This window comes from Arachis ipaensis, chromosome B3 (genome assembly GCF_059453495.1).
Source record: "Arachis ipaensis isolate K30076 ecotype BB chromosome B3, ASM5945349v1, whole genome shotgun sequence".
In the NCBI taxonomy this organism is placed as follows: domain Eukaryota; kingdom Viridiplantae; phylum Streptophyta; class Magnoliopsida; order Fabales; family Fabaceae; genus Arachis; species Arachis ipaensis.
In genome coordinates, this window is record NC_142438.1 from 131,946,111 (window position 1) to 131,970,473 (window position 24,363).

The 24,363-nt window shown below is 42.4% G+C and overlaps 2 protein-coding genes across 2 annotated transcripts; one reads left to right on the plus strand and one right to left on the minus strand.

Moving 5' to 3' along the window:
• Positions 1 to 4,488: 4,488 nt before the first annotated feature.
• Positions 4,489 to 5,466, plus strand: LOC148572480 (uncharacterized). The gene has a single exon (XM_088507532.1). It carries the CDS (start codon positions 4,489 to 4,491, stop codon positions 5,464 to 5,466), a length of 978 nt encoding a protein of 325 aa, XP_088363658.1.
• A 17,287-nt stretch (positions 5,467 to 22,753) lies between these two features.
• Positions 22,754 to 24,031, minus strand: LOC107634641 (F-box/kelch-repeat protein At1g16250-like). The gene has a single exon (XM_016338061.3). The coding sequence runs from the start codon at positions 23,834 to 23,836 to the stop codon at positions 22,754 to 22,756; it is 1,083 nt and encodes a 360-aa protein (XP_016193547.1). The 5' UTR covers positions 23,837 to 24,031.
• Positions 24,032 to 24,363: the final 332 nt, after the last annotated feature.

The following is a 24,363-nucleotide window of genomic DNA, read 5'->3' on the forward strand; positions in this document are numbered from 1 at the left end:
GCCAAAACGGTACTGTTTTTGGCAAAAAAAAAGGACGAAAGACAGCAATGTAACCCTAAACGGCTAAACCCTTCACTTTGCTCGCACTCACTCTCTTCTCCAAGTCTTCTTCGTCTTCGTGTTCGTCGTCCATCCCTTGCCGCCGTCCGTCCCTCGCTGCCGTTCGTCATTCCCAAAACCACCGTTCTCTCACTCTCACTCTCTCATTTAGCTCGACACTCTCTCTCATTCCTTGTCCTGCATCGAAGAACATGAACTCGTGGAGCCTCTGTCGTCCGCCACGCTGCCGTCGCTCGTCGTGTCCTCTGCTGGTCATCGCGCTTCCGCCGTTCGTTCTGTCAAGTGTCAGCTCGTCGCTTGTCTGCACAGCACAGCACAGCAACGCCAGTGTCAGCTGAGCCTACTCCATTCATCCATTCAGATTCAGCCTTCATGTATGTTTAAAAAAAAAGTTACTGAATTGATGCATTTGGTAGTTGTTACTTGTTAATGTGAGTTTAATCTGTTCTGAATTGTTGCATTTTGTAATTTGTAGTTGTTACTTCTTACTTGTTAGTGTTAGTTAGTTGTTATTGAATCTAAATGTTTGAAACTTTGAAATTTGAATTTGTTGTTATTGAATCTGAATTTCTTCTATAGCTTTCTTTCCCGTATTCAAGAGCAGATCTTGTTTATTTATTTGTATTTCTTTGTTCTTCTATTTTATGCCAAATAATTAAGATTTACCTTCTCCAACTATGGGAAAAAAAATAGTCAGATGCTAGTACTTACTGCTTTAATTTTCTAGGAATGCATTATGTATTGTGGTATCTTGTGGTTTTTAGTCTTGGTATTTAGGTATTGTTTCCATTCCGTCCTTTTCTATAGCTCAACACAATGCTATGCAATTAAAGTTTTTATTTTTTTTATATTTGTTCAGTCTATCAGCTTTAACTTATACGTCCATAACTACAGCTCACTTGTAAAGTAGTTTTTATATCACAAATCTGAATTTGTAATTTTTATTTCTTATTTGTTAGTGTTAATTAGTTGTTATTGAATCTGAATACCTGAAATTCTAAAATCTGAATTTATTAACTTTGTTAACAAGGATAAATGGATAATTTTGCTTAGGGTTTTGTTAGGAAACCAATAACTTTCTTAAACAACATGAACAACGGATCCTAAAATTGACCCAATTCAAGAAAAACACACTACATCCCCAAATTACTCACCTAAATCTTAATATTAGAATAACCATCTGTATACCTAGTAAATTGAACATCCGATATATCCATTAATCACATTATTTAATATTTTCATTGTCTACCTATACTTTTTCTTTTGCTTAATTATTTAGTTTGTACTTTGTTAATTTGTTGATTTAGGGACAAAAATACAAAATGTCTAAGAATGTTGGTTCAGAGACATGTGAATGATGATGATTCTACTAGCCGTGTCGAACCTGAACATGAAAGAAATGATGTTTCTGATGAAGATGGTGAAGATGATAATGTTGATGCCATGGAAGATAAAGATATTGGAGGATTTCAATTTTAGACTTTAGTTTATTAGAACATTTAATTGTTACTTTGTTGTTTTCTTTTTTTTCTGTTGTGTTATATGAAGCTTTGATTGTGTGATTGTGTATTTTATGTTGAACTAGATGTATCTTTGTGAAGGATTTAAACGTGTGTTCTAGAGTACTTGTTATAATTGTAGTATTATGTTAATTTATTATGTATTTTAATGTTGAAATTATTAAATTTAAATGCCTTATGCCTATATTTGAGTAAATATATATATTATACACGACATATATATTTTTTACAAAAAATTTATAATAGGTAAATTCGTACAAATCTACAAGTCGAATCTACAAATTAAATATAGGTCAGTTCCACGAATTTACTTAGACTCGCGAGTTTGACAACTTTAGATTCAATAATACATTGGTCCAAAATTAATCTACCACGTTTGCTATTTTGTGATCTTCTAATATATTAGCTATTTTTTGGTTCTACTATGCTATGATGCTTCTTATGTTAATTAGAAACACTGATTTCTGAAGAATAACGCTGGAAATAACATTGGTTTCGGAAAGTGAATATATAGTGACGTTAATAAGTGTGTCTTGTTTAATAAAAAAAAAAAAAAGTGTCTTGCAGAGAGAAATATATATTAATCATGACTGGAAAATCTTTCATCGAGTATAGATAAATTAATAGTAAAAAAAAGTTGTGTTCTTACATTAATTTTTTTTGTGCTTATCGTTAAAAATTATATATTTATTTTCTATTGTTTATCTTCAAAAATTCATGTTTGGCTTCAAAAGATTTTCATGTTTGTTACAATTTTTTTTTTGTGTGTATTGGAGTAAAAATGTATGTTTATCTTTAAAATATTTCTATGTTTATGTTGCGGTCCGGCCCAAGCCTTCTATGGGTTGACCGGATCCGAGCGCCACCCGACCCTAACGGTCAGGGGTAAAGCGCTCCACAGCCGATCCGGACGCGTGTTCCCGACAGCTCACCTACAGCTGTGAGGAGAACGCCTCAGAGAAAGTGAGCATATCCTTGCAGGGCCCACCTCTGACACAGTATATAAGGGGAAGGTTTTTACCCTTCCCCCAAGGTACGTTACATAACTCTACCCCTTTTTCGCCTGCACACTTCATTGACTTGCGCGTCAGAGTGTCTTTGCAGGTGACACCCCCACCTTCACATCCGGAGAGCTCGGGACCTCGCCTATTCCAACTCGGAGACGTACGACTAGACGACCTCCCCTTTTTTGTTGATCAGGATATTCACCCGATCAGTCTAGTACCCGACTTACCGAACATTGGCGCCGTCTGTGGGGAGCGTCCATGGACTTCGTACTGGTCCAAAGTGGAACAGGCCGCGAGGCCGAGCCTGGAGGGGACGCTGCCGCGACTACTTCCCAGCAGCGTACAAGATCCCCTCCAAGACATCCAACACAATCTCGCGAAGGATGCCCCTTCGGGGGAACTGGCGACAACCACGCCAGAATAATGCAAGAACTGCGCCATAGGATGCAAGACCTGGAACGCCGGCTGGCAGACAGGGAATACGACCAGCACACCCCAGAACAAAGCCACTCTTGCTCTCACTCTAGGAGCCACTCCAGATGCACGCCCAGCCCCCAGGCCGAATCCGAGAGCGCTGGGGAAAGAGGACGCGCTAAAAGACGCCTGATCCTGTCATCTACGCCAGACAAGAAGGGCAGCACACTACAGGTCGGGGAGCCGAAGACGCTCGTCGGGAGGACGACGAAGGAAGAACAAGGAGAACACGGGGACCCGTGATAATGGGGGCAACCCCATTTCATCGTTCCATACTCGAGGTCCGGCTGCCAAAACACTTTGACAAGCCAACGGACATGAGGTACGACGGAACGCAAGACCCACTGGAACACCTCACGGATTTTGAGGCCAGAATGAACCTTGAAGGAATGGGAGACGAGGTAAGGTGCCGCGCCTTCCTGGTCACCCTGGCGGGGACTGCAATACGGTGGTTCAATAACCTCCCGCAGGGCTCGGTGACTGGCTTCGCAGATATCAGTCACGCCTTCTTAGCCCAATTCACGACCAGGATTGCAAAGGCGAAGAACCCAATCAACCTGCTCGGGGTGACCCAACGACCCGACGAGTCGACTAGGAAATACCTAGACATATTCAACGATGAGTGCTTGGAAATCGACGGGCTAACGGACTCAGTCGCGAGTTTGTGCCTGACGAACGGACTCCTGAACGAGGACTTCAGAAAGCACCTTACCACGAAACCAGTGTGGAGTATGCAGGAAATCCAATGTGTGGACAAGGAGTACATGAACGACGAAGAAGTGAGCTGAGTCGTGGCTGCCAACAAACGGTAGCCCCCTCACAACCAAGACCGGCACCGCGGAAGCGGAGAAGGACAAAAGGAACACGCTAGAGACGGCGGCCCAAGCAAGGCTCCCAGACCATTTCCTCGTTTCGGGAAGTTCACCAACTACACTTCCCTCACCGCACCGATCATGGAAGTTTATCAACAAATCGCCGAAAAGGGGATCTTGTCGAAGCCCCGACCACTGAAGGAACGAACAGGGGGAAACCGAAGCCTCTACTGTGACTATCACAAGGGCTATGGACATAAAACCCAAGACTGCTTCGATCTAAAGGACGCACTGGAGCAGGCCATCAGGGATGGAAAACTAGCCGCATTTTCCCACCTCATAAGGGAGCCGAGGCGACGGAATCGCGACCACGACAGTGAGGATATGACTCGGGCACCGAAGCGACGCCAAGAACCGGAGGACGACGACCAGGGCCTCACCATAGTGAACGTGGTAACAGCTAGGAAAGCAGCACCTAGGTCAAAGTCGGCACACAAGAAAGACGCCAAAGTCCTGGCGGTCTCCTCATCCTCTACGTGAAACACTAGGAAGCTCCCACCCATTTCGTTCGGTCCGGAAGATCAGTGGTTCGACGAGATCGGAGAGAGCCCTCCCATGGTCATAACGGCCAGAGTGGGAACCGGTCTCATCAAACAAATCCTTGTAGATACGGGGGCAGACTCGAACATCATGTTCCGCAATGTGTTCGATGCTTTGGGCCTAATGGACGCCGACCTACAGATGCACCAGCACGGTGTCGTAGGGCTTGGCAACCATTTCATCAAGCCAGATGGCATAATCACCCTGCCGATCTCACTAGGACAAGGACAGGGGAGGAGAACGGTAATGGCCGAATTTGTGATCCTATTAGACTCCACCGCCTACAACATCATCCTGGGGAGAAAGACAATCAACGACCTAGGAGGAGTCATCAGCACGAGGATGTTAGTAATGAAGTTCATAACTGAAGAAGGGTCAGTAGGATCTGTGAGAGGAGACTTGGAAACGGCAGTCGCTTGCGACAACGCCATTCTCTCGTTAAGGAAAAAGTCTAAAGAGGCATCGGGAATATTTCTCGCCGACCTGGACGCCAAAGTCGATGACAAACCGAGACCTGAACCCGAAGGGGACCTGGAGAAGTTTAGGGTCGGGAACTCAGAGGAAAAATTCACATTCGTGAATAGGAACCTCCCCCATGAGTTAAAAGAACCTTTGATGGAAATGATCAGAGCTAATGGCAATTTGTTTGCCTGGACACCCGCCGACATGCCGGGCATAAACTCCAGTCTCATGTCGCACCACCTAGCCGTCAGACCGGAAGCCAAACCAGTGGCCCAAAGAAGGAGAAAAATGTCTCAGGAAAGAGCAGAGGAAGTGGCCAGACAGACGGCCGGCCTCCTCGAAGCGGGGTTCATCCGGGAGCTGGACTATTCGACTAGGCTATCAAACGTGGTCCTGGTAAAAAAGCACAATGGAAAATCGAGAATGTGTGTGAACTACTCCGGTCTCAATAAAGCATGCCCTAAGGACTGCTACCCCCTCCCCAACATCGACGCACTCGTCGACGCGGCTGCGGGATATGATGATTTTTGAAAAAAGAGATATGATGATTTTTGAAAAAGGAGATATGATGATTTTTGAAAAAAGTTTTAAATTTTGAAATAAAAATCTGAATTTTTAAAGGTATATTTCGAAAAATTGTTTTCAAAATAGAGAGAAAGGATATTTTTTTATTTTTAAGAGGAAAGAGAAAAACAATAAGATGGCACAAGATTTAAAAATTTTTTTAGATCTAATGCTCCTTATTTTCGAAAATTTTGGAGGGAAAAACACCAAGGAACACCAAACTTAAAAATTTTAAGATCAAGTCACAAGGGAAACTCAAGAACACTAAACTTAAAATTTTTAGAAAACCAAAATAAATTTTCGAAAAACACAGAAAAATCAACAAGAAAACACCAAACTTAAAGTTTGGCATAAAATTTAATAGAGAAAATATTATCTATGAAAAAGGTTTTTAAAAAGAGTGTACCAAACTGCCACGGGCTTAGACTAACGCTCTACCCAATTGGGCAGTAAATGTAACACTTGTTTTAAAGAAGGATATTTTTAACCAAGAACAATAATAAGAGACTCTAAACCGAAAAGAAAAATTTTCCTAATCTAAGCAACAAAATAATCCGTCAGTTGTTCAAACACGAACAATCCCTGGCAACGGCGCCAAAAACTTGGTGCACGAATTGTGAATCACACTTTTCACAACGCGTACCACTAACCAGCAAGTGCACTGGGTCGTCCAAGTAATACCTCACGTGAGTAAGGGTCGAATCCCACGGAGATTGTTGGTTTGAAGCAATCTATGGTTATCTTGTAAATCTTAGTCAGGAAGTCAATTATGTTGATCAGTTGAATTGCAAATAAACAATAGAGCATGGATTAAAGGTTACTTGTTATGCAGTAATGGAGAATATGTTGGAGTTTTGGAGATGCTTTGTCTTCTGAATCTCTACTTTCCTCTGTCTTCTTGTTCACGCACGCACGTCCTCCTATGGCAAGCTGTGTGTTGGTGGATCATCGTTGTCAATGGCTACCTTCCATCCTTCCAGTGAAAACTACGCTCACGCGCTCTGTCACAGCACGGCTAATCACCGGTTGGTTCTCGATCCGGTTGGAATAGGATTTACTATCCTTTTGCGTCTGTCACTAACGCCCAGCCTTCAGGAGTTTGAAGCTCGTCACAGTCATTCAATCCTTGAATCCTACTCAGAATACCACAGACAAGGTTTAGACTTTCCGGATTCTCATGAATGCCGCCATCAGTTCTAGCTTATACCACGGAGATTCTGATTAAGGAATCTAAGAGATACTCATTCAATCGGATATAGAACGGAGGTGGTTGTCAGGCACACGTTCGTGGTTTGAGAAAGGTGATGAATGTCACAGATCATCACCTTCATCACAGTTAAGCGCGAATGAACATCTTAGATAGGAACAAGCGTGTTTGAATGGAAAACAGAAATACTTGCATTAATTCATCGAGACACAGTAGAGCTCCTCACCCCCAACAATGGGATTTAGAGACTCATGCCGTCAGAGAATACAAAGTTTAGATCTAAAAATGTCATGAGATCCAAAATAAGTCTCTAAAAGTTGTTTTTATACTAAACTAGTAGCCTAGGGTTACAAAATATGAGTAGACTATGATGGATGATGCAGAGATCCACTTATGGGGCCCACTTGGTGTGTGCTGGGCTGAGACTTAAGCAATTCACGTGCAGAGGCCATTTGTGGAGTTGAACGCCAGTTTTTATGCCAGTTTGGGCGTTCAACTCCAGCTTTTGATCCTTTTCTGGCGCTGGACGCCAGAATTGGGCAGAGAACTGGCGTTGAACGCCAGTTTACGTCGTCTATCCTTATGCAAAGTATGGACTATTATATATTGCTGGAAAGCCCTGGATGTCTACTTTCCAACGCAATTGGAAGCATGCCATTTCGAGTTCTGTAGCTCCAGAAAATCCACTTTGAGTGCAGGGAGGTCAGAATCCAACAGCATTAGCAGTCCTTTTTTAGCCTGAATCAGATTTTTGCTCAGCTCCTTCAATTTCAGCCAGAAAAATACTTGAAATTACAGAAAAACACACAACTCATAGTAAAGTCCAGAAATATGAATTTTTCCTAAAAACTAATAAAAATAGACTAAAAACTAACTAAAACATACTCAAAACTATATGAAATTATCCCCAAAAAGCGTATAAAATATCCGCTCATCACAACACCAAACTTAAACTGTTGCTTGTCCTCAAACAACTAGACAAATAAAATAGAAGACTAATAGGTTGAGAAGCAATAATATCTCAGAGTTTTTGATTGAAGCTCAGATTCTAATTAGATGAGCGGGACTAGTAGCTTTTTGCTTCTGAACAGTTTTGGCATCTCACTTTATCCATTGAAGCTCAGAGTGATTGGCATCTATAGGAACTTAGAATTCAGATAGTGTTATTGATTCTCTTAGTTCAATGTGATGATTCTTGAACACAGCTTCTTTATGAGTCTTGGCTGTGGCCCTAAGCACTTTGTTTTCCAGTATTACCACCGGATACATAAATGCCACAGACACATAACTGGGTGAACCTTTTCAGATTGTGACTCAGCTTTGCTAGAGTCCCCAATTAGAGGTGTCCAGAGTTCTTAAGCACACTCTTCTTTTTGCTTTGGACCTTGACTTTAACCGCTCAGTCTCAAGTTTTCACTTGACACCTTCACGCCACAAGCACATGGTTAGGGACAGCTTGGTTTAGCCGCTTAGACCAGGGTTTTAGTCCTTTAGGCCCTCCTATCCACTGATGCTCAAAGCCTTGGGATCCTTTTTATTTGCCCTTGCCTTTTGGTTTTAAGGGTTATTGGCTTTTTGCTCTTGCCTCTTGGTTTTAAGAGCTTTTGGCTTTTTCTGCTTGCTTTTTCTTTTTCTTTCTAAATTTTTTTTTCTGCAAGCTTTGTTCTTTGCTGCTTTTTCTTGCTTCAAGAATCATTTTTATGATTTTTCAGATTATCAATAACATGTCTCATGTTCACCATTCTTTCAAGAGCCAACATATTTAACAGTCTTAAACAACAAATTCAAAAGACATATGCACTGTTCAAGCATTCATTCAGAAGACAGAAAGCATTGCCACCACATTTAACTAATTAGAATTTCTCTTATTAAAACTCGAAATTTTATTGCCTCTTATTCAAAAGATCTACTACTTTATTCATGTTTGCTGATGATGAGAAAAATAAACTATAGCTTAATTGGAGATAAAATCAAAATAGATACTAATTACTATTATATGACTCCTAAGGTAAACTTTTATAAGGACACTGTCACAGAGTTAAGGCAGAAATTGGAAATTAACAACCTTTATTCTGGGGGCACGGGGGTTCCTCTGATCCTTGGGGTGCTTGGTCCTACAAGAGAAGACTTTTGGCGCTTCAGTTCCCTTAAGTCACGCCCCTGCTCCTCTTGTTCTTTAAACATATAGGTCAGCATTTGAGTGTGTTCCTTCTGTTCTTTTATTATTTGCTCCATAGCTTCCCGTATCTTGGTAACGGACGTCTCAAGATACTCCCAGTATTCAGCTTGAGGGATCTCTGGGAGGAATTCCTGTGCTCTCTTCTTGATGGAATCCTCCTGTGCTTGTTGTTTTTCCATTGATGCTTTGGTGATTGGCTTTTCAATTAGGATATATTTAGTTATTCCCATCCTTACTCCAGCGTCCTTGCAGAGCAGAGAAATCACACTTGGATAAGCCAACCTGGCCTCTTTTGAATTTTTGTTAGCAATCTTGTAGAGTTCAGTTGAAATCAGCTGATGAACCTCCACTTCCTTCCCCATCATGATGCAATGGATCATCACTGCTCTTTTAACTGTGACTTCAGAGCGGTTGCTAGTGGGAAACAGAGAACGCCCAATGAAGTCCAGCCATCCTCTGGCGACTGGTTTGAGATCCTCTCTCTTGAGTTGATTTGGGACACCCTTTGTGTTGGTGGTCCACCTGGCTCCAGGGATACATATGTCCTCTAGAATCTTATCCAGGTCAATGTCTGCTCTCATCATCCTCCTGTTGAAGGAGTCTGGATCATCCTTTAGTTGGGGTAGCCTTAAGATCTCTCTGATCTTGTCAGGGGTGGTATGAACAATCTTTCCTCTGACCATGGTCCGAAATTCATAGAAGGCAGTTCCAGATAGTTTTTGCTTGTCAGTCTGCCACATATTAGCATAGAACTCCTGGACCATGTTCCTTCCTACTTTCGTTTCAGGATTAGCTAGGACTTCCCAGTTCCTGATTCGAATTTGCTCCTGGATCTCCGGATATTCATCTTCTTTCAGATCGAATCTAACTTCCGGGATCACTGCTCTCAGACCCATTACTTTAAGATAATGGTCTGAATGTTCTTTAGATAAGAACTTCCCTTGATTCCAAAGTGGTTTTGGAACGCTCTCTTTCTTGCCTCTTGGAGTGGGTTGTTTTCCTTTGGGAGCCATGATCTTAGTGATCTCGGATAAACACACCAAACTTAGAGGTTTGCTTGTCCTCAAGCAAAAGAAAAGAAAGGAGAGGGATAGAAGGAGAGCTAGGTGCAATTGTTGATGGAGGAGGGGGGAGGCCGAACCCAAATTTAAAGGGATGGGGGGGTGGGTTTTCGAAAAATTGGAAAAGATAAGATAAAAAGATTGAGTTGAAAAAGATAAGATAGAAGATATAGTTTAATTTTGAAAAGATATGATAGATTTTTGAAAAAGATAAATCAGAATTTTGAAAAAGATAATATGGAGATTTGAAAAAGATATGGATTAGTTGAAAAGATTTTTTTGAGTGAAAAAGATAGATTTGTTTTTAGAAAAGATTTGAAAAGAGTTGGATTGAATTTGCAAAGATGCCTGGCGCTTATGGATTAAAATACAATTGATATTTTATTTTTGTGGTAGGGTTTTTAGAAATTATGGAATTTAGAAATCAGGGTTCTTGACATGTTTATGTAAAAATCATGCATTGAAGCATAAAATTTGAAATTAAAATGGAAATACGTGTGGGAAAAATTGAATCTGGCTCCTCCTTGCCTTCCTGGCGTTTGAACGCCCAAACACTGCCTGTTTTGGGCGTTCAGCGCCCAATTGCTGCTCTCCTGGGCGTTCAGCGCCCAGCTGCTGCCATTACTGGCGTTCAACGCCCAGTGGGTGCCCCTTTCTGGCGTTGAACGCCCAGCTGCTATCATCACTGGCGTTTTCTTGCCAGTGAGATCTTTTTCTCTGTTTTGTGTGCCGAGGTCTTCTGTAAATGATTATTTACCTTGTTGTCAATGAACTCTATATAAACAAATAAAAATAGAAATAGGGCAAAATGCTTATAGGATTGTTGCCCCATGGCTGGGTTGCCTCCCAGCAAGCGCTTCTTTATTGTCTTTAGCTGGACCTTGCTGAGCTTTTAATCTAGCTTCAGCCTTGAGCATTCTTGCTCAATGTTGCCTTCAAGATAATGCTTGATTCTCTGTCCATTGACAATGAACTTCTTATCAGAATCAATATCTTGAAGCTCCACATAACCATATGGTGACACACTTGTAATCACGTATGGTCCCCTCCACCGGGATTTCAGTTTCCCGGGGAATAGCCTGAGTCTGGAGTTAAACAACAGGACCTTCTGTCCTGGTTCAAAGATTCTAGATGACAGCTTTCTGTCATGCCATTTTTTTTTATTTTTCTTTATAAAGCTTGGCATTTTCGAAAGCTGTGAATCTGAATTCCTCTAGCTCATTTAGCTGGAGCAATCGTTTTTCTCCTGCTAATTTGGCATCAAAGTTTAGGAATCTGGTTGCCCAGTAGGCCTTATGTTCCAGTTCCACGGGCAGGTGGCATGCCTTACCATACACGAGTTGGTATGGAGAGGTCCCTATAGGGGTCTTGAATGCTGTTCTGTAAGCCCACAGAGCATCATCCAAGCTCCGTGCCCAATCCTTTCTACGGGTATTTACTGTCCGTTCCAGGATTCTCTTTAATTTTCTGTTAGAGACTTCAGCTTGCCCATTAGTTTGTGGATGATATGGAGTGGCCACCTTGTGGCGAATTCCATACCGAACCATGGCAGAGTAAAGTTGTTTATTGCAGAAGTGAGTGCCCCCATCACTGATTAACACTCTAGGGACACCAAACCTGCTAAAGATATGTTTCTGGAGGAACTTCAGCACTGTTTTAGTATCATTGGTGGGTGTGGCAATAGCCTCAACCCATTTTGATACATAGTCAACTGCCACCAGAATATAAGTGTTTGAATATGATGGTGGAAAAGGTCCCATGAAGTCAATTCCCCATACGTCAAACAACTCAATTTCCAAGATTCCTTGTTGAGGCATGGCGTAACCATGAGGCAGATTACCAGCTCTTTGGCAACTGTCACAATTACGAACAAACTCTCAGGAATCTTTATAGAGTGTGGGCCAATAGAAGCCACATTGGAGGACCTTGGTGGCTGTTCGCTCACCTTCGAAATGGCCTCCATATTAAGATCCGTGGCAATGCCACAGGATCCTCTGTGCTTCTTCTCTAGGCACACACCTACGGATAATTCCGTCTGCACATCTCTTAAAGAGATAAGGTTCATCCCACAAGTAGTACTTTGCATCAGTAATTAATTTCTTCTTTTGTATCCTGTTGTACTCCTTGGGTATGAACCTTGCAGCTTTATAGTTTGCAATATCGGCAAACCATGGTGCTTCCTGAATGGCGAATAAATGCTCATCAGGAAACGTCTCAGAGATCTCCAGAGAAGCGGGGGACGTCCCTTCCAATGGCTCTATCCGGGACAGATGATCAGCCACTTGGTTCTCTGTCCCTTTTCTGTCTCTTATTTCTATATCAAACTCTTGCAGAAGCAATACCCATCTGATGAGCCTGGGTTTTGAATCATGCTTTGTGAGTAGATATTTAAGAGCAGCATGGTCAGTATACACAATCACTTTTGATCCTACTAAGTATGATCTGAACTTGTCAATGGCGTAAACCACTGCAAGTAATTCTTTTTCTGTGGTTGTGTAATTTTTCTGAGCATCATTTAGAACGCGACTGGCATAATAAATGACATGCAGAAGCTTGTCATGCCTCTGTCCCAATACTGCACCAATAGCATGATCACTGGCATCACACATTAGCTCAAATGGTAACGTCCAGTCTGGTGCAGAAATGACTGGTGCTGTGACCAGCTTAGCTTTCAACGTTTCAAACGCCTGCAGGCACTCTGTGTCAAACACAAATGGCGTGTCAGCAGCTAGCAGATTGCTTAGAGGTTTTGCGATTTTAGAAAAATCCTTTATAAACCTCCTATAGAATCCTGCATGCCCCAGAAAGCTTCTGATTGCCTTAACATTGGCAGGTGGTGGTAATTTTTCAATTATCTCTATTTTTGCTTGATCCACCTCTATTCCCTTGTTTGAGATTTTATGCCCAAGAACAATTCCTTCAGTCACCATGAAGTGACACTTTTCCCAGTTTAAAACTAGGTTAGTCTCTTGGCATCTTTTCAGAACAAGTTTCAGGTGATCAAGACAGGAGCTGAATGAGTCTCCATATACTGAGAAGTCATCCATGAAGACTTCCAGAAATTTTTCCACCATATCAGAGAAAATAGAGAGCATGCATCTCTGGAAGGTTGCAGGCGCATTACATAGCCCAAATGGCATCCTTCTATAAGCAAACACTCCGGATGGACATGTGAATGTTGTTTTCTCTTGATCCTGGGGATCTACTGCAATCTGGTTATAGCCTGAGTAGCCATCCAAGAAGCAGTAATAATCATGACCTGCTAGTCTTTCTAGCATCTGGTCTATGAATGGTAAAGGAAAATTATCCTTTCTGGTGGCTGTATTGAGCCTTCTGTAGTCAATACACATGCGCCACCCTGTAACTGTTCTTGTAGGAACCAGTTCATTTTTTTCATTATGAATCACTGTCATGCCTCCCTTTTTTGGGACGACTTGAACAGGGCTCACCCAGGGGCTATCAGAAATAGGATAAATAATCCCAGCCTCCAGTAATTTGGTGACCTCTTTCTGCACCACTTCCTTCATGGCTGGATTTAACCGCCTCTGTGGCTGAACCACTGGTTTGGCATTATCCTCCAATAGGATTTTGTGCATGCAGCTAGCTGGGCTTATGCCCTTAAGGTCACCTATGGACCACCCAAGAGCTGTCTTGTGTGTCCTTAGCACTCGAATAAGTGCTTCCTCTTCCTGTGAATTTAAGGCAGAGCTTATGATCACTGGAAAAGTGTCACCTTCTCCCAGAAATGCATATTTCAAGGATGGTGGTAGTGGCTTGAGCTCGGGTTTAGGAGGTTTTTCCTCTTTCAGAAGAAAGTTCAGAGGCTCTTTCATGTCCTCTGAATCCTCCAAATCAGGCTGAACATCTTTAAAGATGTCTTCCAACTCTGATTCGAGACTCTCAGCCATGTTGATCTCTTCTACCAAAGAGTCGATAAGATCAACTTTCATGCAGTCTGTTGATGTGTCTGGATGCTGCATGGCTTTGACAGCGTTCAACTTAAACTCATCATCATTGACTCTCAGGGTTATTTCCCTCTATTGGACGTCAATGAGGGATCGTCCAGTTGCTAGGAAGGGTCTTCCTAGAATGAGAGTAGCACTCTTGTGCTCATCCATTTCTAGCACAACAAAGTCAGTGGGAAAGGCGAATGGCCCAACTCTGACAATCATGTCTTCAATCACGCCTGATGGGTATTTAGTGGAACCATCAGCAAGTTGGAGACATATCCGGGTTGGTTTAACTTCTTCAGTTAAGCCAAGCTTCCTGATAGTGGATGCAGGTATTAGGTTGATGCTTACCCCAAGATCGCATAAAGCTGTCTTGGTGCAATTACCTTCTAGTATGCATGGTATCAGAAAACTCCCCGGGTCTTTAAGCTTTTCAGGAAAGCTTTTTAGAATGACTGCACTGCATTCTTCAGTGAGGAGAACTCTTTCTGTTTCTCTCCAATCCTTCTTATGACTCAAGATCTCTTTCATGAACTTGGCATAAGAAGGTATTTGCTCAAGTGCTTCTGCAAATGGAATCTTTATTTCAAGAGTCCTGAGATAATCTGCAAAGCGAGCAAATTGCTTATCCTGCTCCTCTTTCCGGAGTTTTTGAGGATAAGGTATCTTGGCTTTATATTCTTCAACCTTAGTTGCTGCAGGTTTATTGCCTACAGAAGTGGTTGAAGAAGCCTTTTTAGAGGGTTTGTTATCAGCATCTGTGTGTGTCTGATCCCTCACTGGCAATTGAGTTCCAGAGTTAGAAGCTGGAGTGACGTTAGACGCCAGCTCACTGTCTGTTCCTGGCGCTTGAACGCCAGAAATGTGCCCATTTTGGGCGTTCAACACTGGATTCTTCCCTATTTGGGCGTTCAATGCCAGATTCTTGCCCATTTCTGGCGTTGAACGCCAATCCTGCCTTGTTTCTGGCGTTGAACGCCAGTTTTGGGCATGGTCTGGGCGTTCAGCGCCAGCCTTCCACCAATTCTCTGGCATTTTAGCGCCAGAATTATTTTTCCCTGGGCTCTTACTGTCCTCAGGTGAATCTTTGGTGGGTTGCTCATTTCTTGACTTTTTGATGCCTTGAGGTGGGGTATTTAATGTTTTCCCACTTCTTAATTGAACTGCTTGGCATTCTTCTGCTATTTGCCTTGATAGCTGCTGCTTTGTTTGCTTAAACTGTTCGTCCATATGTATATTAGCTATCCTTGTCTCTTGTAGCCTGTCCTTGAATTCAGCTAGCTGCTTTGTTAGAAAATCCAATTGCTGATTGAATTCAGCAGCTTGTTTTACAGTACTGAATTCAGCAGTTACTGTTTCAACCTCTTCATTCATGGAAGGGTTGCTGCTTAGGTACAGATGCTGATTCCTGGCAACTGTATCAATGAGTTCTTGAGCCTCTTCAATTGTCTTTCTCATATGGATAGATCCACCAGCTGAGTAATCTAGAGACATCTGAGCTCCTTCTGCAAGCCCATAGTAGAAGATGTCTAACTGAACCCACTCTGAAAACATTTCAGAGGGGCATTTTCGTAGCATCTCTCTGTATCTCTCCCAAGCATCATAAAGAGATTCATTATCTCCTTATTTAAAGCCTTGGATGTCCAGCCTTAGCTGTGTCATCCTTTTTGGAGGGAAATATTGATTCAGGAATTTTTCTGTCAGCTGTTTCCATGTCCTTATGCTGGCCTTAGGTTGGTTATTTAACCACCTCTTAGCTTGATCTTTTACAGCAAATGGAAACAGTAATAGTCTGTAGACATCCTGATCTATTTTCTTATCATGTACTGTGTCAGCAATCTGTAGAAACTGTGCCAGAAACTCTGTAGGTTCTTCCTGTGGAAGACCGGAATACTGGCAACTTTGCTGCACCATGATAATGAGCTGAGGGTTCAACTCAAAGCTACTGACTCCAATGGAGGGTATGCAGATACTACTCCCATATGAAGCAGTAGAGGGGTTTGAATATGACCCCAGAGTCCTCCTGGACTGTTCATTTCCACTTAGATCCATGATGGAGAAAGGGAGATGATATAAAATAGGAAAAAATATTTTTATTTATTTATTTATATATTTATTTCAAAAATGAAATAAATTAAAATAGAATAAATAAAAATGAGTAAAAGATTTTCGAAAAAATGAGGAGAGAGAAAGTGGTTATTAGATTTTAAAAAAGAGATATGATGATTTTTGGAAAAGGTTTTAAATTTTGAAATAAAAATCTGAATTTTTAAAGGTATATTTCGAAAAATTGTTTTCAAAATAGAGAGAAAGGATATTTTTTATTTTTAAGAGGAAAGAGAAAAACAATAAGATGGCACAAGATTTAAAAATTTTTTTAGATCTAATGCTCCTTATTTTCGAAAATTTTGGAGGGAAAAACACCAAGGAACACCAAACTTAAAAATTTTAAGATCAAGTCACAAGGGAAACTCAAGAACACTAAACTTAAAATTTTTAGAAAACCAAAATAAATTTTTGAAAAACACAGAAAAATCAACAAGAAAACACCAAACTTAAAGTTTGGCATAAAATTTAATAGAGAAAATATTATCTATGAAAAAGGTTTTTAAAAAGAGTGTACCAAACTGCCACGGGCTTAGACTAACGCTCTACCCAATTGGGCAGTAAATGTAACACTTGTTTTAAAGAAGGATATTTTTAACCAAGAACAATAATAAGAGACTCTAAACCGAAAAGAAAAATTTTTCTAATCTAAGCAACAAAATAATCCGTCAGTTGTTCAAACACGAACAATCCCCGGCAACGGCGCCAAAAACTTGGTGCACGAATTGTGAATCACACTTTTCACAACGCGTACCACTAACCAGCAAGTGCACTGGGTCGTCCAAGTAATACCTCACGTGAGTAAGGGTCGAATCCCACGGAGATTGTTGGTTTGAAGCAATCTATGGTTATCTTGTAAATCTTAGTCAGGAAGTCAATTATGTTGATCAGTTGAATTGCAAATAAACAATAGAGCATGGATTAAAGGTTACTTGTTATGCAGTAATGGAGAATATGTTGGAGTTTTGGAGATGCTTTGTCTTCTGAATCTCTACTTTCCTCTGTCTTCTTGTTCACGCACGCACGTCCTCCTATGGCAAGCTGTGTGTTGGTGGATCACCGTTGTCAATGGCTACCTTCCATCCTTCCAGTGAAAACTACGCTCACGCGCTCTGTCACAGCACGGCTAATCACCGGTTGGTTCTCGATCCGGTTGGAATAGGATTTACTATCCTTTTGCGTCTGTCACTAACGCCCAGCCTTCAGGAGTTTGAAGCTCGTCACAGTCATTCAATCCTTGAATCCTACTCGGAATACCACAGACAAGGTTTAGACTTTCCGGATTCTCATGAATGCCGCCATCAGTTCTAGCTTATACCACGGAGATTCTGATTAAGGAATCTAAGAGATACTCATTCAATCGGATATAGAACGGAGGTGGTTGTCAGGCACACGTTCGTGGTTTGAGGAAGGTGATGAATGTCACAGATCATCACCTTCATCACAGTTAAGCGCGAATGAACATCTTAGATAGGAACAAGCGTGTTTGAATGGAAAACAGAAATACTTGCATTAATTCATCGAGACACAGCAGAGCTCCTCACCCCCAACAATGGGGTTTAGAGACTCATGCCGTCAGAGAATACAAAGTTTAGATCTAAAAATGTCATGAGATCCAAAATAAGTCTCTAAAAGTTGTTTGTATACTAAACTAGTAGCCTAGGGTTACAAAATATGAGTAGACTATGATGGATGATGCAGAGATCCACTTCTGGGGCCCACTTGGTGTGTGCTGGGTTGAGACTTAAGCAATTCACGTGCAGAGGCCATTTGTGGAGTTGAACGCCAGTTTTTATGCCAGTTTGGGCGTTCAACTCCAGCTTTTGATCCTTTTCTGGCGCTGGACGCTAGAATTGGGCAGAGAACTGGCGTTGAACGCCAGTTTACGTCGTCTATCCTTGTACAAAGTATGGACTATTATATATTGCTGGAAAGCCCTGGATGTCTACTTTCCAACACAATTAGAAGCATGCCATTTCGAGTTCTGTAGCTCCAGAAAATCCACTTTGAGTGCAGGGAGGTCAGAATCCAACAGCATTAGCAGTCCTTTTTCAGCCTGAATCAGATTTTTGCTCAGCTCCTTCAATTTCAGCCAGAAAAATACCTGAAATTACAGAAAAATACACAACTCATAGTAAAGTCCAGAAATATGAATTTTTCCTAAAAACTAATAAAAATAGACTAAAAACTAACTAAAACATACTTAAAACTATATGAAATTATCCCCAAAAAACGTATAAAATATCCGCTCATCAGCAGGTAACTTAAGAAGATTCTACTCGTAGCTTGAGCACACTAGCCAAGCGGCCCGGCGAGTTAGATAGGTGTTTAATTTGTTAAAATGTTAATTTCCAATGATTTACTTCCATTAAACGCCTACTGTGTTCATAGAACTGTCTAGCTAACGACTACTTTTTACTTTTCTATATCCTCCTATCCATTATTCCACAATATGTATCCCACATCGTCATGTTTTCCAACGTATGCAAACGGGACTACGATACGGCAACCCGGGACTGATCACCCCGGGAGCCAAACACGTCAAAGCCATAACAAACGGCCGCGATAATAAGACCAAGACGGTTTCGCCCGAGTTACCAACATAATGGCAAAACAGACACAAGCAACAAGTCCACACCAAAAAAACGGTAACAAAACAAAATGCTACTAAACAAACAGATAAAGGCGATAATTAGAAGCCGACCAGGCGACCACTAAAGTATAAAAGTTAGCGTTTTCAACAAGTATTCTACAAGGAAACATAAAAGGCACAAGTTACAAGAGTTCACTTCCGGGGCATGTCGACAATCTTGCCGTCCTGGATTGTTTTGAAGACTCCAATAGCCGACGTATCGAATTCTGGGACCACGATCTTCACCTGGGCCTTGAGAGCCTCTTCGGTCATAAAGATCGCGTTCTTTCCCTGCTCCCTGACCGCCTTGTATTTTCTTTTCAACTCTTCTGCCTCATCTCGCGCAGCCTCAGCCGACGAGACGGCCGCGTCACGCTCCTTCTCCACAGTGACCACCCGGCCTTGTGCAGCGTTAAGCTGGCTCTCTAGAGTCATCTCCCGCTCAGTTAGACGGGAGACGGTGGCGTCGGAGGCATTCATTTTTTCCTCAAAGGACGCAGCCTTCTCCTCGGCATCCTTGCGCCCCCTCTCCGCCGCGGCCAGTTGTTCCTGAAGCTTTTCAACCTGGACCTTGAATTCATTGTTGGCCTGGGCAGCAGTATCAAGCTTCTTTTGCAACGCCTGCATGCCCGACAACTCGAATTCAGCCTTCCGGGCTATCACCGCTCCGCGGAGAAGGGTGCGGTACATCCACCTTGCCTGCCCCGCGAGCTCGGTACTAAGGAAGTGATCCTCCGTACCAGGAATCAGCTGACTATCAATAAAGGCCCCATCATCGAAGTTCCTCTCCATCACGGTGAGAGCCCCTTCTGGGCTGGAGGATGCCCTTTGTCTCTTGGGAGTATGGACAAGCTTAAAATCGTCGTACTCCCGATGAGTAGAGGACGACTGACCAATACCGGCCGTCTCATCGGGAACGGGAGAAGCCTGTCTCCCGGCAGAATTCTTGTCATACATCTCGACGTCCCAGGGGGAAGGTACAGCTTGATTCTCCTTCTCCCCGGAAGTGCCTTTCGGCTTCCCGGCATCCTTCTCGTCAGCCTTCTCCTCATCGCTATCCTCCAAGAAGGTCTTGACTAAATTCTCGAGGCCGGTTACCGAAGCAGACATCTCCACTGCAACAGAGAAACAAATACGTTAGTCGTGAAGTCGGGAAGAGCAAATTAAATAATAAACAATGCAAAAGTACAAGACAAAACAGCTCACAAATATAACTCCTAGCGGACTCCCGTTCACCCATAAGGAGGTGGGAGTTCACGGGGTTCTTTCCAAAAAGAGCAAACAACACATCAGCAATCCTCTTATTTACAGGGGACATTCCCTTGTAGGTCACCTTAATGAAAGAATTAGACCCCGCCCCGAAGCTCCAATACGTCGGGATGAGGTGTTCCCCCTCTAGCGACAACCAAAAGGGATGGCGACCTTTAACGGGGCGAACTTTGAAGAATTTATCTTTGAACCCATGATAGGAGTCCTCGAACAGGCCAAATACCCTCCGACCTTGGGCAGACCGGAAGGACAGGAACCCTTTCCTCGCCTTCCCTTGTCTGGAGGGGTTGGTAAGGTTGAAGAAAAAGAGGAAGACATCCACCGACACCGGCAGCACGAGATATTCACAAACCATCTCGAAACAGCGGATAGAAGCCCAGCTGTTCGGATGGAGCTGCGACGGCGACACGGATATCCGATTAAGAAGCGACATCTGGAAATTGGAAAACGGAATGCGAACACCGACCTGGGTGAACATGGCTTTGTAAAACCAAATCCAGTCGGCAACCCGGGGAGAGCGAAAATTGATCTCGTATAACCGCTCATTGGGGGCAGGAACGAAGGTCTCGTAATTGGCCTCCTTGTCTGTCCCCCCGCACAGATACCCGGCCTGCCGAAATTCCATCAACTCCTCTAAATCCATCTGATTTGGCGAGTCCTTCACATCTGAGGTCACCCAAGCGTAGGGGTCATAGTTCGCGGCGGAAACAGAAGCCCGGGAGACGACGCGAGGTATACCTACAATGGGGGTACCACTCCATTAGTCTATGAGGTCGGGAGTCTGGGAATGACCCAGAAACTATGTCCATCCTATTCAAACAGTTAAGATCAAGCATGGCTAAAGCTATACCTATCACGCAAGCCACTTAAAAACCTACACTGGAATGGTACGCCTCCCCTAACACATCTACTTAGCACTAAAAAGTCACCTAACAACAAAAATCAAACAAAACAGCAAGAACGCAAAGCAATTACAAACAACAAGCGTACAACAACGAAGCAGAAAAGAGAGAGGACCAAAGGTTACCTGAAACGGTTGTGAGAACGAAGAAGGAAGAAGGAAAAACGCACGGAGGTGCTAGGATGAAGTTCTAGGACGCTCTGGGATGCTCTGGGATGCTCTGAGATTTCTGGATGAAGAAGAATGAGATGGTAGGAGCGAGAGTGGAAAAAGGAAAAATTGAAACAAACTGTTTAAAACTGCCACCCAGGAAGCGCGAAAGACTTGGGGGCAAAATAGTCTTTGCGTACAGGGTTTTGCAACCCATTATGAGCATTTAATACTCAGCGCGAAAAACGAAGCGATGAGCGGTTGCCACATCAACCAAGAGACACGCGCGCAAGGGGCACGTCCTTCCCACGGGCGGCCGACCTGACGACGACGCATGGAACAAGAAATAACACGCCACTGATAGCTCTCACGACTATTACTGGCGCGTGGGGGGCACTGTTGCGGCCCGGCCCAAACCCTCTACGGGTTGACCCGACCCGAGCGCCACCCGACCCTAACGGTCAGGGGTAAGGCGCTCCATAGCCGACCCGGACGCATGTCCCCGACAGCTCACCTACAGCTGTGAGGAGAACGCCTCAGAGAAAGTGGGCCTGTCCTTGTAGGGCCCACCTCTGACACAGTATATAAGGGGAAGGTTTTTACCCTTCCCCCAAGGTACGTTACATAACTCTACCCCTTTTTCGCCTGCACACTTCATTGACTTGCGCGTCGGAGTGTCTTTGCAGGTGACACCCCCACCTTCACATCCGAAGAGCTCGGAACCTCGCCTATTCCAACCCGGAGACGTACGACCAGACGACCTCCCCTTTTTTGTTGATCAGGATATTCACCCGATCAGTCTGGTACCCGACTTACCGAACAGTTTACATCATAAAATTTTTATGTTTGAAATAAAAAATTTATGTAATTAGAAAAAAATGTTCTGTATATTTATTTTATATTTCTCTTAAAAATTTTGTGTGTTTATTTTTAAAGAATTTTTTCGTTTAGCATAAAAAATTTATCTAATTAAGTCAAAATTTATATCTTATGTTACTCTTAAAAAATGTGTGTTTATCTTTAAAATTTCTAGATAGTATGTTACTCTTAAATTAATCGCACAATATTTCTGCTAATAAAAAACATTCTCACATAAATAGTAATATTCTACACCGTTTTTATGATACAGACCAACAACTCTTCCCTAGCCCAACTCAGAGAATAGAAAGGTGTTAGAAAAAGTTGTGCAAGTAAATTAACTTGGGTTGGTCGAATGGTCAACTCACTCGTCCACTTAAACGAGTGTTGGGGATTCTCTTAAATAGAGTTCACATCTGCGATGGATTAGTCCTTGACCTGTTCAAAAAAAAGTTATGCAAATAACACATGTTGATCATTTATTCAATTCAGTCCGTTTGTCATGTCTGTTTGCAAAGTGTGGAACAAATTAATTAACTTTCTGAAACATTGCTAACCAAAAGGTAACCATGATTTGGATCACTGGTTTCTTTCTAATTTCAGAGAATTATTCTAAATCCTCCCATCACCCAAAGGGTGAGAGTTATCAGAGTTATATATATCCAAACATCTAATAAGATTTAATATTCATTAATATCTAAATACTACAATATCACGTTCCTACTTCCTACATTCTAAAAACATGGTACAAGATCTTTTCTTGTTTTGATTTGCCCCATCATTATAATCAATCCAAACAAAGACAGCTGCCTTGGAAAATGCAGGGTGTCTTAATCGAAAAGTCATGCATGCATTGATTAATGCCACTACTATTCTGTATGATATCTTTATTGGATTTGGATTACCATTGATCTAAACATACTTTTTAGAAAAATAAATGTTTATGATAGTTGCACAACACAACAATGACTACAGAGCTCTTTCTCACCCTCCAATTCCACAGGCTCAAGGCTCCTCCATGCACCCCTTGTTGTATCAAACAAGTGGACAAGGGACATCGATCTTTCTGTCTCATCATAATCATTACCTGTCTTGTACCCTGCCAAGAAAAATAATTGAGTCCCTATTGGGGCCATAGTTAGGTATGATCTTTGGCTATGAGGCCAATCCTCATAGTTGGTCTCCAATGTGGAAAGGCTTGGTTTCTGTGACCCTTCAACTTCATTCCAAAGCTTCCCATCATAGGCCTCAACATGTCCCTTCCATGCATTCAAGCAATCCCCTGAGCTAAAAAGGGAGTCATTAACCGCCACGATTTGATTAGGTGGCACATCCAACTGCCACATCCCTGCCACGAGGTCCCACTTTTTTGCCAGCGTGTCGTACACCTCAGCAGAGCTACGCTCCACTAGGCTAGGCATTGTGAACCCTCCAATAATATATACTTTTCCTTGCCATGTCACCCCTACACATTTATATCTCAAAATATGCATACTAGGCAAAGGTGTCCATGTGTCAAGACTAGGATCATACACCTCAGCCGACGAGATCCCGTGTGCGCTCGCCAGCTTGGATTTGCCCCCTGCCACGTAGATTCTGTTATTGCAAATGGTGCAGGCAAAATCATACCTTGGCATGCCAAGTGGCGCGCAATGGAACCATTGATTGGTTGTTATGTTGTAACGCAGGACATTTGGTGAAACATGGATACCCACATCAACCAATTCAGCTGAGTCATCAGACACATGAACCCTTTCTTTGTGGCAAACTAGGCCACCAATTATGTAAACAGAGTCCCCTAAGGAGACCATGGAAAAGGCTTTCAAGATTTGGCCTTCAATTAGTCCTGGAATTGAGGTCACATGGCTCCATGTGTTGGTGGATGGATTAAAGAGCTCCATTGAGTTAGGAACAATACCTTTATTGTCGGTTGTTGGTTTTGTAGGACAAAACACAGCAACTATTGCATAATTGGAAAGAAAATCATCCTCCATTGGCCTTGACAAACAAGAGAGGGAACCCATTCTTTTTGGGATACTGTTAATGATCACTCTTATGTGTGTTTTGTGTAAGTTGCCACTGGGAAGTGTTACAGTATGAAGAAGAGTGATATTTGTAGGCAAGGTTGGCGGAGAAAACAAAAACAAAATGCATATAGATCAGAGTTTGCGTCTTAACATCAACTTGTGGTGATGACATTGTAACACATTTGATATATTGTTGCCCATTGTATGCATTGTTGTCTTTTTATCTCTTAAACATAAAGTAAAACATGAATTTTCCGGATTCTACAAGGTTTTTGTAGCATGTATTAAATACTTGTAATCAATTGATTGGATTAAAAGCAAATTGTTTAGTGTCTCCTTAGAGGCGTGGATTTTGAAGTTGGACAAGGCATTGAGACTTTGTAAAGTGATCCATTGAATGGTGTTTTATTTGAGTAACGTGCCATCTTAGTTAGTAAATCTGATGTGATGTACTTGGGGTATGCAGCTATAATTGAAATAGCAAACCTTGAGAATCCACTTCTTCAAAGCTACTATCTTGGCTC

Excerpts from the sequence above, each read along its gene's own strand:
- LOC107634641 (XM_016338061.3), bottom strand. The coding sequence starts at position 23,836 with ATGGGTTCCCTCTCTTGTTTGTCAAGGCCAATGGAGGATGATTTTCTT.
- LOC148572480 (XM_088507532.1), top strand. The coding sequence starts at position 4,489 with ATGGTCATAACGGCCAGAGTGGGAACCGGTCTCATCAAACAAATCCTT.